This window comes from Sipha flava, unplaced genomic scaffold, assembly GCF_003268045.1.
Source record: "Sipha flava isolate LNK unplaced genomic scaffold, YSA_version1 74_pilon_pilon, whole genome shotgun sequence".
NCBI lineage: Eukaryota > Metazoa > Arthropoda > Insecta > Hemiptera > Aphididae > Sipha > Sipha flava.
This window is the reverse complement of record NW_020273614.1, coordinates 71,568-84,404: the sequence shown is the minus strand read 5'-3', so window position 1 is coordinate 84,404 and position 12,837 is coordinate 71,568. Positions and strand designations below refer to the sequence as shown.

Sequence of the window (12,837 nt, the reverse complement as noted above, 5' to 3'; positions counted from 1 at the left end):
TGCGAGGCCCTGTACAAATTATAAACATGAGACCCCGGATCTAAATATACTACAAAATAAAAGCGCGAAGCCCTGTGCGATTGCACTTTCTGTATACCCCTTGCGCCGGCACTGTCTGTGTTGCAAAATTATAAGAACATAATTATTGATTATTATTATGTTGTTTTATAAATATAAAAGGTAATTGTTATATTTATCCTGAATGCTTTTGTAAATATATTATGCATAATTCATAATTATACGTAATTTATGAACATAAACATATTTTATAATTTTATTTATAATTTTGTGAATAAAAGTAATTTTTATATAATTTATAAAAAATTGGTGTTGTGGAGGGGGTGCCAAATATTGTTTCTCTAGGGGCGTTATTGATAGTTAGGACGGCACTGATAAAATATTTAATTCGTTGTTTTTTTTAGTTACTTTCAAGAGACGCTAAATTTCATGCCCGAGTTACCGGAGTTCCATCGCCAAGTATTGTATGGCATAAAAATGGCCATCAGCTAACGAATGGCACCAAGTACAAAATCAAGCGTGATGGCGAGATTTGTAGTATTACTGTATGTGATATCGATATTGATGACGCAGGATTATATAGCTGTATTGCTACTAACCGCGATGGAACAGCCACATGTGAAGCACAACTTGCCATAGCACCTCGAATGTAATATAAATATGTTTACAAACATATAAATATATATATATATCAACATAATGTATACATTTATAAATTATTTTAGTATTGATGAATCAAGAAAACAGGAGCCACCATCTTTTATGAAGAAAATCGGTGATTGTGAAGTATTTGACGGAATGACGGCTAAATTTACTGCATGTGCAACTGGATGGCCAGAACCAGAGTACGAATGGTTCTTGGATACAAATAGATTGTATGAAACCGAAAGAATCAGAATGGAAAAAGAAGATTCTGGATTATTAAGATTAAAAATATTACACGCTGATCCACTTATTGACTCTGGTCGGTATAAATTGCGTATTTATAATCCTCATGGAGAAGCATATTGTGAAGCGAGCATAATATTTGATAGTAAGTTATCAAAAAAAAATTTAAAAAAAAAGAGATACTTAATTAATTTGATTTTATTTCAGATGGTTTAGATTCACGATCAAAACGTCCAGTTGGGGAATTATACAAAGACTATGATCGTTATCGTGCAACTGGGGCACATCTACCACTACCTGATCCTCCTACAATAATCCGTATGACAGATAAGAGACTCACACTTTCGTGGAAACCGTCATTACCGATCACACCTAGAACTCCAGTTACGTACTTAGTAGAAATGGAAGAACAGCCAAAAGGAGAATGGTCTACAGTTAGAGCTGGTATTCGAGGTTGTGTTTGTGATGTACATAATTTAATACCATTTAGAGATTATAAATTCCGAGTAAGAGTAGAAAACAACTATGGAATAAGTGATCCCTCGCCATTCGTATTGACATACAGGTTAGATTGAGAATTTATATAATGCGAAACGTGTCTAAGATGGACTCTTAATAACACGAAAACCCGATTTAAAAAGAAAATAAATAATAATATCAATTTGTATTTTAGTAAAGAATAATTCTATTTTTTGTTTAAAACTATATATTTCTTTGTCTCGCATGTTTCCGTCGTTGACAGTTTTCGCTTTAATTTTATAGTTTAAAATTTTAATTTATAAATTATTATAAATTTTGTATTTCAGAGAAAGATTAGAGCCAGATCCTCCTAAATTTACTCCTTATCTACCTCCAGGGGTTGCTTTTAATCCAGAATTATCCCCTTATTTCCCTAAAGACTTTGATATTGAACGACCTCCTCATGATAACTACGCCCAAGCACCGAGGTAAAATTATTACATTACTACTCGTAATTGTTATTATTTAGTTATTACTAAAATAATATTTACAGATTCTTACATCAAGAACATGATACACAATATGGAGTTAAAGGTCACAATGTAAACTTATATTGGTTTGTCTATGGATATCCTAAACCTAAAATGCAATATTATTTCGAAAATGAATTAATAGAAATGGGTGGTCGCTATGATTCAAGTTATACACGAAATGGTCATGTTACATTATTTATAAATAAGTAAGTTTTCAATATAAAATATTATACAAAAAAATGTATTTATTATTTTTCATTTATGTTATTAAAGAATGTTAGATCGAGATGTTGGAAAATATGAAGCTGTCGCTACAAATGAACATGGAATAGCTAGGCAGAGAGTTCGATTACAAATTGCTGAGTATCCTAAATTCTTAAAAAGGCCTGAAGAAATATATGTAACTTTGCGTAAAAATTGTAAATTAGAAGCTAGAGTTATAGGTGTTCCATATCCAGAAATAAAATGGTTTAAAAACTGGAAACCATTGGTGGATTCAGCCAGAGTTAAAGTAAATCATTTTTAATCTTTATTAAAGCATATATTTATCGAACAATGTCCTTTATTATTAGATTGAACAGGTAGAACCTGACATTTGTATACTACGTATTGAAGATGTTATTATGAAAGATGAAGGCTTATATAGTATAAGTGCACGTAATTTAGCTGGATCAATATCTACATCAGTAGCTATACACGTTGAAGACCGAGAGTCTGACTATACAAATAATGGTAAAACGGATGTTAAATGGAAGAAAAAAGAATTGTCAGAATTATACGATATTGGAGACGAATTGGGACGTGGTACACAGGGTGTTGTATATCATGCTGTAGAAAGATCAACGGGCAAAAATTACGCTGCTAAAATTATGCATGCAAAAGGAGATCACTTGACAAGATTAATGGACAATGAGCTGAAAATAATGACTGATTTAAGTAATAGAAGAATTATTCGTATTCATGATGCTTTGCAGACTACTAGAACGTATACTTTAATAACGGAACTGTATCCTTTAATAGTAAAAATTATATTATTAGGTATAATACTATTACTAACAAATCTAGAGTTAATTGCATATTTAATTACAGAGTCCATGTGAAAATCGCAAAAATAAAATAGCGGAAATAAAAATCACGAAATCTTTTAACAGCGAATAAAAGAAATTATTTTCGTTAGTGGGTATACCTTTATAATATAATAATAATAATAGATAATCAATAATGTAATTTTGTACTATTGCGTCTTGGATCATATAATAAAGAAGCCGTGGTTAAACCTAACCGCTGTCAAGCTTTATATAATTATATATATATATATATATATATGTTACGCCAAAATCCGAAACATGGCTAAAATCCACATTATCCGGATATTGTACACTCTAGCCACACTGGTTGGATAAAGTAAACAATTAACATTTAAAATCATAGTTTTGTACACATTACCCGGTTAAAGCAACTTTAGCCATCGTGTTACGGTATATAAGTTAAAAATTAAATATTAATTAACTACATTTGATGCAATATTAAAATTATTTTTATCAGATATTATTAATACTATTCATTAGATAATGTTTTTTTTATTATTATTTATTTAAACACAGTAAACTTTGATGATATTTTGAATTGCATAGAACACCCGATACTTTGCATTTGCATTTATTTGTTTTGTAATTTGATTTACACGCACAACGCTGAGTTTAATTGTTAACTTATATCATTGATTATATATTATAATATTTGATATTATATTATCAATGCTTATATTAATTAATTTTATTGAAATAAAAAATAATTATGAATTTATTAATAATATTTTACATTAGCCATAATACGATAGCTAAAGTTACTTTAGCCGACAAATGTGTACAAAACTATGATTTTAAATGTTAATTGTTTACTTTATCCAACCAGTGTGGCTAGAGTGCACAATATCCGGATAATGTGCACTTTAACAATGTTTCGAACTTTAGCCGTAACATATATATATATATATATTGTGATCATAGCATAGTGTGATAATGTATTTTATATACTTACACAAGTTCAGGAAAAATATGAAATTTAAATTTTATTTTATATAGTATTTTGATTTTAATGTTATTTTAATGTTTATTATTATTTATTATAAAAATATATCCAGGTATACTTCTTACTTTTCGCTATTAATGTTTTCGCTGTTAAAATATTTCACCGTTTTATTTTTGCGATTTTTACTTACGTGATATTTTTTTCGTGATTTTAACTGGCACCTGTAATTACAATATTTTATTGTTTTCTCATGTTTTCATTGTATTTATGTGGTAAATAATTGCTACTATTATTCAAAATACATTTTATTCTGATTATTAATACAAAAATTTTGAATTAACAAATAATAAAAGTATTTTGTTCTGTATAATTTATATTGATCATGAGTTAAGATTCATAATAGTTATTGAATACATATATTTTTTAATTTTGAATTAGATTATTAGCCAATAACTTTTCTGCTTAACTAAATGGAAATGTACAATAAGATACTACATACCTATTAATTAATTTTCTTTTAACTTCATTCTCTCTATAATTTATTGTAGTGTCAAATCTGAATTTGAAATTCATTAAAAACTTAATTTATTACGTTTAACATTATATTCTTCCTAATACTATATCTTAATCTACATTACGTAGGATATCAAAATAAGATATTTGTAATTCCCTTAACTCAAAATATAGAGCTGGAGGTGGTGAGCTTTTGGATGTCTTAACCAAACATTCATTCCTCACAGAATATGATATATCATTGTATATTATTCAACTGTTAAAGGCTTTAAAACACATGCACGATTTTGAAATAGCCCATTTGGGTTTGACAGTAAGTATTTTATATATTAATATATATATATAACTGTAATTTATTAATTGTATCTCTAAACTTTTAGCCGGGAGATTTATTAATATCTCACCCAGGAGGAGATACATTAAAGTTATGTGACTTTGGACTTAGCAGGAAGATTAATAGAAGAAGATTAGAACCTGTTGACTACGGTATGCCGGAATTTATTTCACCTGAAATAGCAAGAGGAGAAGGAGTAGATCTTTCTTCCGATATATGGTCAGTCGGAGTGATAACTCATTTACTTTTAACCGGAGTGTCGTTATTCCGTTGTGTAAACGATGCTGATACATTGGATAAAGTGAAAAGTGGTTCTTACACACTTAGCACCAAAATTAGTGATTTAGCAAAAGACTTTATCTCAAAGTTATTAGTATTCAATCCTAATGATCGTCTGGATATAATAAATGCGCTACAACATCCTTGGCTACAACAAAGTGAAGAAATATCCACTGAAGCAAGTCGAATCAACACTGATTCTCTTCGAAATTATTACAACAACTTTAAGTATGATCTTTAGATCTTATAAATGGATATTTAATAATATTCTAATTATTTTTTCAGAGATTGGTATAGTAACGCATCTTGTAGAAATTGGTACAGACGCCGTCCATTATCTTCTGCATATACCCATCCAAGTAAAATGATATATCCACTTGGTTTAACTTGGACTCCTAGTCCTACTCCAGAACCAGAATCAAAGAAACCGGCAAAACATGTCCCATCATGGAAAGATAAACTCCCACCCAAAGAACCAATTGATACAGAAATAGGAATCATTAAATCAGAAAGTCATTATCAATATGGACCTGACACTTATTTATTACAACTAAGAGATACGAATTTCCCCGTACGTTTGAGGGAGTACATGAAAGTTGCCGGCAAAAGTTTAACACACAGAGGAGGAAGCGAATCACACATGGATTGGGAGGTACTCAAGATTAATACTTATTTGCAGTATATAATTTAATTTTATATTTTACATAGGCACCTGTTATTCGCGAAAGAAGAAAGTTTACTGATATTATGGACGAAGAAATTGAAGACGAACAAAAAGCACGAATCAGCAAATATGGTGCTGATATATACACATTGAGAAGATTAAAACAAGAAATAGGTTCCAGACCAACTGCACATGTAGAAGCCGAGGCAATTTTGGAATCAAGAATCGATGGACAACCGCCATTCTTCAGAGAAAAGCCACAAAAATTACCTGTTGAACCAGATAAGCCAGCTGATCTTATGTGTTTAGCAGTAGGAGTTCCGAAGCCATTAGTTCAATGGTTTAAGTAAGACTTTTAAAATTTTATTATTAAAAGAAATTAAGCTTATCATTTTTTATTGCTTATAGAAATGATATAGTTCTAACTGAAAGTCATAGAATAAAAATGTTAGAAGACAATGACGGGAGATCAATTCTTAGGTTAGACCCAGCAACAGAATTAGATCTAGGTATTTATAAAGTTGTAGCAAGAAATAAATTTGGACAAACAACTGCTCGAGCTCGGTTAGTTGAGAAATTATAATTTTTAATAAAAAACATTTATTAATAATTTTACTTATACTTAATTTTTCAAAAGACTCGTTTTAGCTCATCCTCCTGGGCCTATGGAAGCTCCAATAGTGCAAGAATATTCTGATACAGAAATTTTATTGCGATGGGATCATCCAAAATATGATGGAAATTCTCCAATTTTATGTTATCAATTGGAAATACGAGAAAATGGTAAGCTCTAGAGTTAATATACTTTACATATACATAATTTTTTCTATAGTAATACTTAATTTATTAAAAAAAATATTGTGATTCTCCGCTATATATTTTTTTTTGGTAAAAATATTTTCTAAAAAAATGAATTTAAATTTCTAGTTATTAATTCAATAATTATTTGTTAAAAAAAAATAACATTATGTGCTGTATAAGCATAGAGGTACAAATTAATTAATTTTTATATTAGATTAAATATACTTATACTACTTTAATATTGAATAATATAATAATAATCAATATGTTTGCATATGAACTAAATGTTTTAAATAATTTACAAAATTATATTGTACGTTTCAGAAAGCGAATGGGAATTGGTAGCAAAAAATATTGATCACGAATTTTGGCTTATGCAAAACCTTAGAGCTTACACAAATTACGAGTTCAGATTAACAGCAATGAATCGTATTGCATGGGGTCCAGTCGGACCAGCTTCAGCCGTTGTTCGAACACATTTTCCTGGTAGGATTATTAACTTAAATAAAGCTAATCATTCATAGTTCTTAAAATTAAATTAATCCATATTTATATTTAGATGCTCAAAAATTGAAAGTGCCATCGGCAATGTTAAATTTACAAATAATAACTGAAAGTGGCCGAGAAATAATTGGTGACGAACCTCGCAATAATTTAGATTATTCACTTGAATATAAACCAATAGAATGGGCTGAACAGCCACCTATTGAAAAATATCGGTTTATTTCTGAGATTGCTAGGTATGATTAATTAGCCTATCCATTTTAATATTCATGTACTAAATATATTTAGGATTGTATTTAAATAATTATATTTTATAATTTTATGGTTATATTTTTCAATGTATCTCACACAGAGGGCGATTCTCTGTCATTCTTAAAGGAATAAATACAACAAATGATTCAATTATAGTAGCAAAACTATTGGAGATAACACCTGACACCGAAAAACGGGTTACTCATGAATTTAATGTCCTTAAAACTTTAAAACACGAACGAATAGCATTCCTCATAGAAGCTTTTAAGTAAGTTACTATATTTATATATTAAAAATAAAATTATCATTTGAAATTCGTACTAAAAATGTAAATTTTAGATTTAATTTTTAACTTTATTTCAATAGTCTATGTAAAAAAATGTACAAATTATGTAGGTAGAAATTTATTATTTATTTAAATAAGCACGAATAACTAAATTAACATATAAAAATATAGTATTTTTCTATTTTAAATACTTTTTGGGACAAGGGAATATATTCATTTTTTATTATCTTATAATTTTTACATAATTATAAACGTATTCATTATAATAAAACCATAATTCCTCTTTTCCATTACGAAAAAATATAGAATAATATTTTTCATATAATATTTATTATAATTAGTAATAACGTGCTAATAATCATATTTTTGGAAAATATACTATAAAAAAAATGTATTTATTGATTTCAAAAAATAAAAAGTATACTTCAATTGAAACTATTTCTATATCTTAACCTACGAATAAAACTATGGCTCAGATATTATTTTTGGATATATTTTTTTTTGGTTAAATTTTTATGATAAAATCATAGAACTTATCTTGTTTTTAAATAATAGGTATTCCAATATAATAAATACTTTAATGGCTTAAATTATGACATATATATCATCAATTTTTAAGTCGTTAAAGAATTCTTAATTCTTCTTCTATATTATCTTATTCTTATATACAGATTTTTATGAACTTTTTGATTTAGGTTGGAAAATGCACCTGTTGCTGTTTTTATTCAAGAAAAATTGCAAGGAGCAGACATATTAACATACTTATCAACAAAAGAACAATATTCAGAACAAACCGTTGCCACTATCATCACTCAGGTATAAATTACTTTTTTATCGTTTATAAACTTATTATAAGCTGGTGTGTTGGTCATTAAAAGTAAAATATAGGGTGAAACTCCTAAGTCGGGTGAAACTCCACGGTCAGTTAAAGTATAGAAATGTGAGAATGTGAAAATTACTATTTTATTCTTAATTATTTGGGAAAATACGAAGAATACAAAAAAAGACCTTCTAAATTATTAACAAGGCAACATATTGTAATTTATATTCCTGACCTATAAAATGCATAAAACAGTATAACTGTTATAAAATCTGTTATAATTGGTAAAACTAATGTATGTATCAAAATTTAGAAGATAATAAAGTTTAAAATTAAAAATTGCATATGATAAATAGGTTAAAAATAATTAAATTATAAATAGGTAATAACTTTCGCTCCATTTCAAATTTTAAGCTATTTATTTTACTTATATTTTATTTTATCTTATATATTTATACCTAAAAATTATGTTTAGCTTAGTATAATATACTAATAACATTTGTACTGTTATGCACAAGTATACTTAATAAAATATTTTCATCTATGAACATTTTTGCGTTAAAAAAAATTAAGTGCATATTTTTTAAGCATATTTGTACTTTTTTAAGCGCATAGGTGCATGCATATTTAATACTTTTTAAGAGAATTTATTTCTGAGCCCTAATAATAATATAATACATAATTTCTACTATATAATTTAATATTCATAAGTTATTATTTATTGAAACTTTTGATAATATTTCATATCTAATAAAAAAAAACTGCTAATATATGTACCTAACCAAAATTTGATAGCATCATCATAAGATATATATTGGTATCACACATTTTCAAAGCACATGGTCTAGTAAAATACACGTCACGGTGTAATGTGAACCCGGCTTAATACTATATAGCCGTGGCCACTATTCAGTGGTTACTGGTTGGCTTTATTATTATTTATTACTTTAATCTAAGTTTATACATTGTTATTTATGAAACGTTCCAGCCAAAGATTGACGTTTTATATCCATGTGTTCACACAATTATTGTCTATATTATTATTATATGAGTATAATATTAGCTATTAGGTATACGTATATTAAATTTCGGGCGTAAGCATTTGGCAACGGGTATCGCCCAGTCGTCGATTATCTAGAAAAAAAAAAGTTAATCGTTATAAAATTGAATGGAACGTGCATACGGTAATATTGAGTGTTTATTATTCCTTGTTTCACTACCCACAAAATTATTATTTTCAAAATTATTTAAATGGTTTATCTTAGATAACTATTTTATTTAAAAAGATGGATAAAAAGATACTTCAAATTATTATTATAAAGATAAGATAAAAATATTAATGTTTTTATTTAGATAAATCATCTAGATAATTATTTCGTGATAAATATACACGTAATAAACACTTCAAAAATATAATCTTAAATAGGTAAAGAATAAGAATAAGAATAAGAACTTTGTATAGTTCTAGGTATAAACATAATGAGAATGGATCCTTGATTATTTATAAACAAAGTAGATAGGTACTACAAATAATTTATGCTAAATAAAACTATTTAATATTGGAACCTAAAAGAACCCTTATAATTTAAAAATTCCGATTCGGTTCCGGTACTTCATTTATCAAAATAAATGTTTCGGTTCCTATTATTTAAAAGGTTCCGGCTCCAGAACCGATTCTTTTCGGTTCGGTTCCTGTCTTGGCTCTAACATAATCATTTCAACGACTTTGGTATAACATTTACACAATTAATAATTATACTAATGTATATTGAATTTTTCATACCATATAGGTATTAGATGCATTGCAATACTTACACTGGCGAGGATATGCTCATTTAGATTTACAACCAGATAATATAGTTATGGCTTCGGTGCGAACTATACAAGTAAAATTGATTGATTTTGGGTGCGCACAAAAAGTCAGTAAACTCGGAGCAGTTGTTGGAGCAAACAGCGTGTTGGAGTTCACAGGTATATATGAAAATTTGATAGTGAAAAAACATATTTGCAGATTTCTAAATTATATGATTATATATTTATTGGTATTGGTTGTTCACAGCCCCTGAAATTTTGTGCGACGAACCTGCGTATCCGTACTCAGATATTTGGTCACTCGGAGTAATAGCGTACACGTTGCTATCTGGAATGTCACCATTCAGTGGATCCAATGATACAGAAACAAGACAGAACATCACATTTGTCCGATATAGATTTGAATACTTGTACAAAGACCTATCACAGGAAGCAACAAGATTTTTAATGTTATTGTTTAAAAGAACGCCAACGTAAGTGAATTAATTCAAAACAAAACTAACAACTGACAATTATTATTAACTTTAACTACTAAGTAATAATATGTGTTATAGCAAACGGCCGTCAGCAGAAGAATGCCATGAACACAGATGGCTATTACCAACGGAATATATGATTAAAAAAAGAGATAAGACAATGTTTAATTCATATAAATTACAGGTAAAATTTTGGTTTTGAATATAACGTTATATTCCATTTTTTTTTTTTTTTTTATTAGTTACTATCAATTAATTAATTACCTAAGGTAATTAGGTAATTGTTTAATAGTTAATTGTTTGACATCAAAGCCATTGATTTAAATATTACTTATATGGCTACCTTCATTAAAAATTTTAAAATTAAACAAGGTTACATAAAATTAAATGTACATGTAAAATAATTAAAAACCTAGTGTTAATTATTTTGTTAATTACAAAATTATTTGTGACTCATTTGGTTTCTATTCTTTTTAGCATTTCGCCAAGGAGTACCATGAAAACAGAACCAAGGTAACAACTTCGTCACAAAAATTGCTAAGCGCCTTAGGAACAAGGCAAATTGGACTTGGTCGGTCAAACAGTGTAGTCGATGAACTACTTATCTTCAAATAAATATAGCAGAAAATATGATTTTACCAAATTAATCTATGATTAATATTAAATCTGTTATTATATTAGAAACAATACAATGTTATTACTTATTACCAATGTAATTGTACATGTTTTATTGATTAAATTATTGTTGATTTAAAATGTATTCGGAGTAACTTATAGTTTCGCATGAACACTAACGTTTGACACGGATAATCATGTAAATCAGTAATCATAAAAAAATGCATATATAATGAAAATAACACTTTTTTTTATATATTTTATATTTTAATTTTTTATTTTAAAATTAATATTTATAATTTGTATACATTTAGTTTATATAATAAGTAAATTTTAAAGGCTTATAGTAGACAAAAAAACAAAGACATGTGGACTTGAAAGAAGGAGGCGTCCATAGACACCACTTCAAATTTCCCATTAAGTTAATTGTTTAATAAATCTCTAGACCAGCGTCGATTTAATCGACGTCGTGGATTAATTGGGTTAGTAAAAGAATGGAAATTAAAGATAAGTGGACTTTGATAGTTAGTTGTGGCTGTGTGTAGTTTTTTGTAAGATTGAGAGTCTAAATCAAGGAGAGTTTTGAATTTTTAGGTCAATATGAAGGAACTGATTGCTGACGAACCAAGGAGCGCCTGTGATGATGAGTAAGTTTATAGATTGGAAGAATTGGATTATGTTAATATTTGATTTTTTTTTCTACTCCCCAGATTTGGATAGTAAGTCAGAGGTTCCCAACCTTTTTTGACTCACGGCATCCTTTATTATTTTCTAAAAATTTGGATGTACGCTATAGCCTATGCTCTATATTCTATAGTTTATACTGAATACACAATAGTAATATATCATATATTTAAGTATTTCACCGTAAATAACTTTAAAACAGTTCACATCAAATCGATAGCAATCGAACCAGTATGAAAATTAAAATAGATTGAACATCTCAGTATTACTATGTAAAAATTATATGTGTTATACAATTAATACATTATATTATATTATATATACCTAATTAATTATACACAATAGGTTTTATACTATAGACATAGAGTATAGTCTGTTTTATTACTCACAGTGCTATATTTTTCATGAAGGCGTTTAAAAAAAAATATATATATTTCAAATATTTTTACGGCACCCTAAATTTCAGTTCACGGTACCCTAGAGTGCCGCGGCACCCTGGTTGGGAACCTCTGCCGTAAGTCATGGCTGATCTTATAACTTGCTTGTATATTAGAATTTTGGTTCTCAGAGGAAGTTTGGAACGTAATAGGTTTCTTAGAGAATGAAGACGTAAATTTATAGATTTACGTTTAGTTTTAATATGGTTTGTCCAATTGAGTTTTTTGTCAAGATAGATACCTAGGTATTTAAAATTGTCTTGTTGAGGGATTATGTTATTGTTGATGGATAGGGGATGACTCTTAATAGAGCGTAGAGTGAAGGTTATGTGGCCAGGTTGTTGGCGAATAAATATAAATATAATAGTAAATCTGCGGAAATTTTTGAATGTTCGACCTTCGACGAAAAGATAACTTATCTTAGGTAAGAT

At 28.1% G+C, this 12,837-nt stretch overlaps 1 protein-coding gene across 8 annotated transcripts in view; it reads left to right on the top strand.

Annotated features, from left to right (window-relative positions):
• The window catches only part of LOC112692552 (obscurin), a 70,416-nt gene extending 58,868 nt beyond the window's left edge, over positions 1 to 11,548 (top strand). For 7 of the 8 annotated variants that reach the window (XM_025567256.1, XM_025567252.1, XM_025567251.1 and 4 more), the window contains 21 exons: positions 423 to 667; positions 744 to 1,051; positions 1,114 to 1,471; positions 1,713 to 1,853; positions 1,919 to 2,104; positions 2,172 to 2,409; positions 2,471 to 2,904; positions 4,617 to 4,755; positions 4,823 to 5,283; positions 5,341 to 5,707; positions 5,764 to 6,065; positions 6,128 to 6,283; positions 6,357 to 6,502; positions 6,845 to 7,006; positions 7,080 to 7,260; positions 7,377 to 7,544; positions 8,258 to 8,378; positions 10,173 to 10,353; positions 10,442 to 10,667; positions 10,749 to 10,854; positions 11,148 to 11,285. In XM_025567256.1, coding sequence (XP_025423041.1) covers positions 423 to 667; positions 744 to 1,051; positions 1,114 to 1,471; positions 1,713 to 1,853; positions 1,919 to 2,104; positions 2,172 to 2,409; positions 2,471 to 2,904; positions 4,617 to 4,755; positions 4,823 to 5,283; positions 5,341 to 5,707; positions 5,764 to 6,065; positions 6,128 to 6,283; positions 6,357 to 6,502; positions 6,845 to 7,006; positions 7,080 to 7,260; positions 7,377 to 7,544; positions 8,258 to 8,378; positions 10,173 to 10,353; positions 10,442 to 10,667; positions 10,749 to 10,854; positions 11,148 to 11,285 — 4,764 coding nt within the window. Of the gene's footprint in view, positions 1 to 422; positions 668 to 743; positions 1,052 to 1,113; positions 1,472 to 1,712; positions 1,854 to 1,918; positions 2,105 to 2,171; positions 2,410 to 2,470; positions 2,905 to 4,616; positions 4,756 to 4,822; positions 5,284 to 5,340; positions 5,708 to 5,763; positions 6,066 to 6,127; positions 6,284 to 6,356; positions 6,503 to 6,844; positions 7,007 to 7,079; positions 7,261 to 7,376; positions 7,545 to 8,257; positions 8,379 to 10,172; positions 10,354 to 10,441; positions 10,668 to 10,748; positions 10,855 to 11,147 lie in introns of all 8 variants that reach the window. The other variant, XM_025567249.1, reaches the window with a different exon arrangement.
• The last annotated feature ends 1,289 nt before the right edge of the window (positions 11,549 to 12,837 follow it).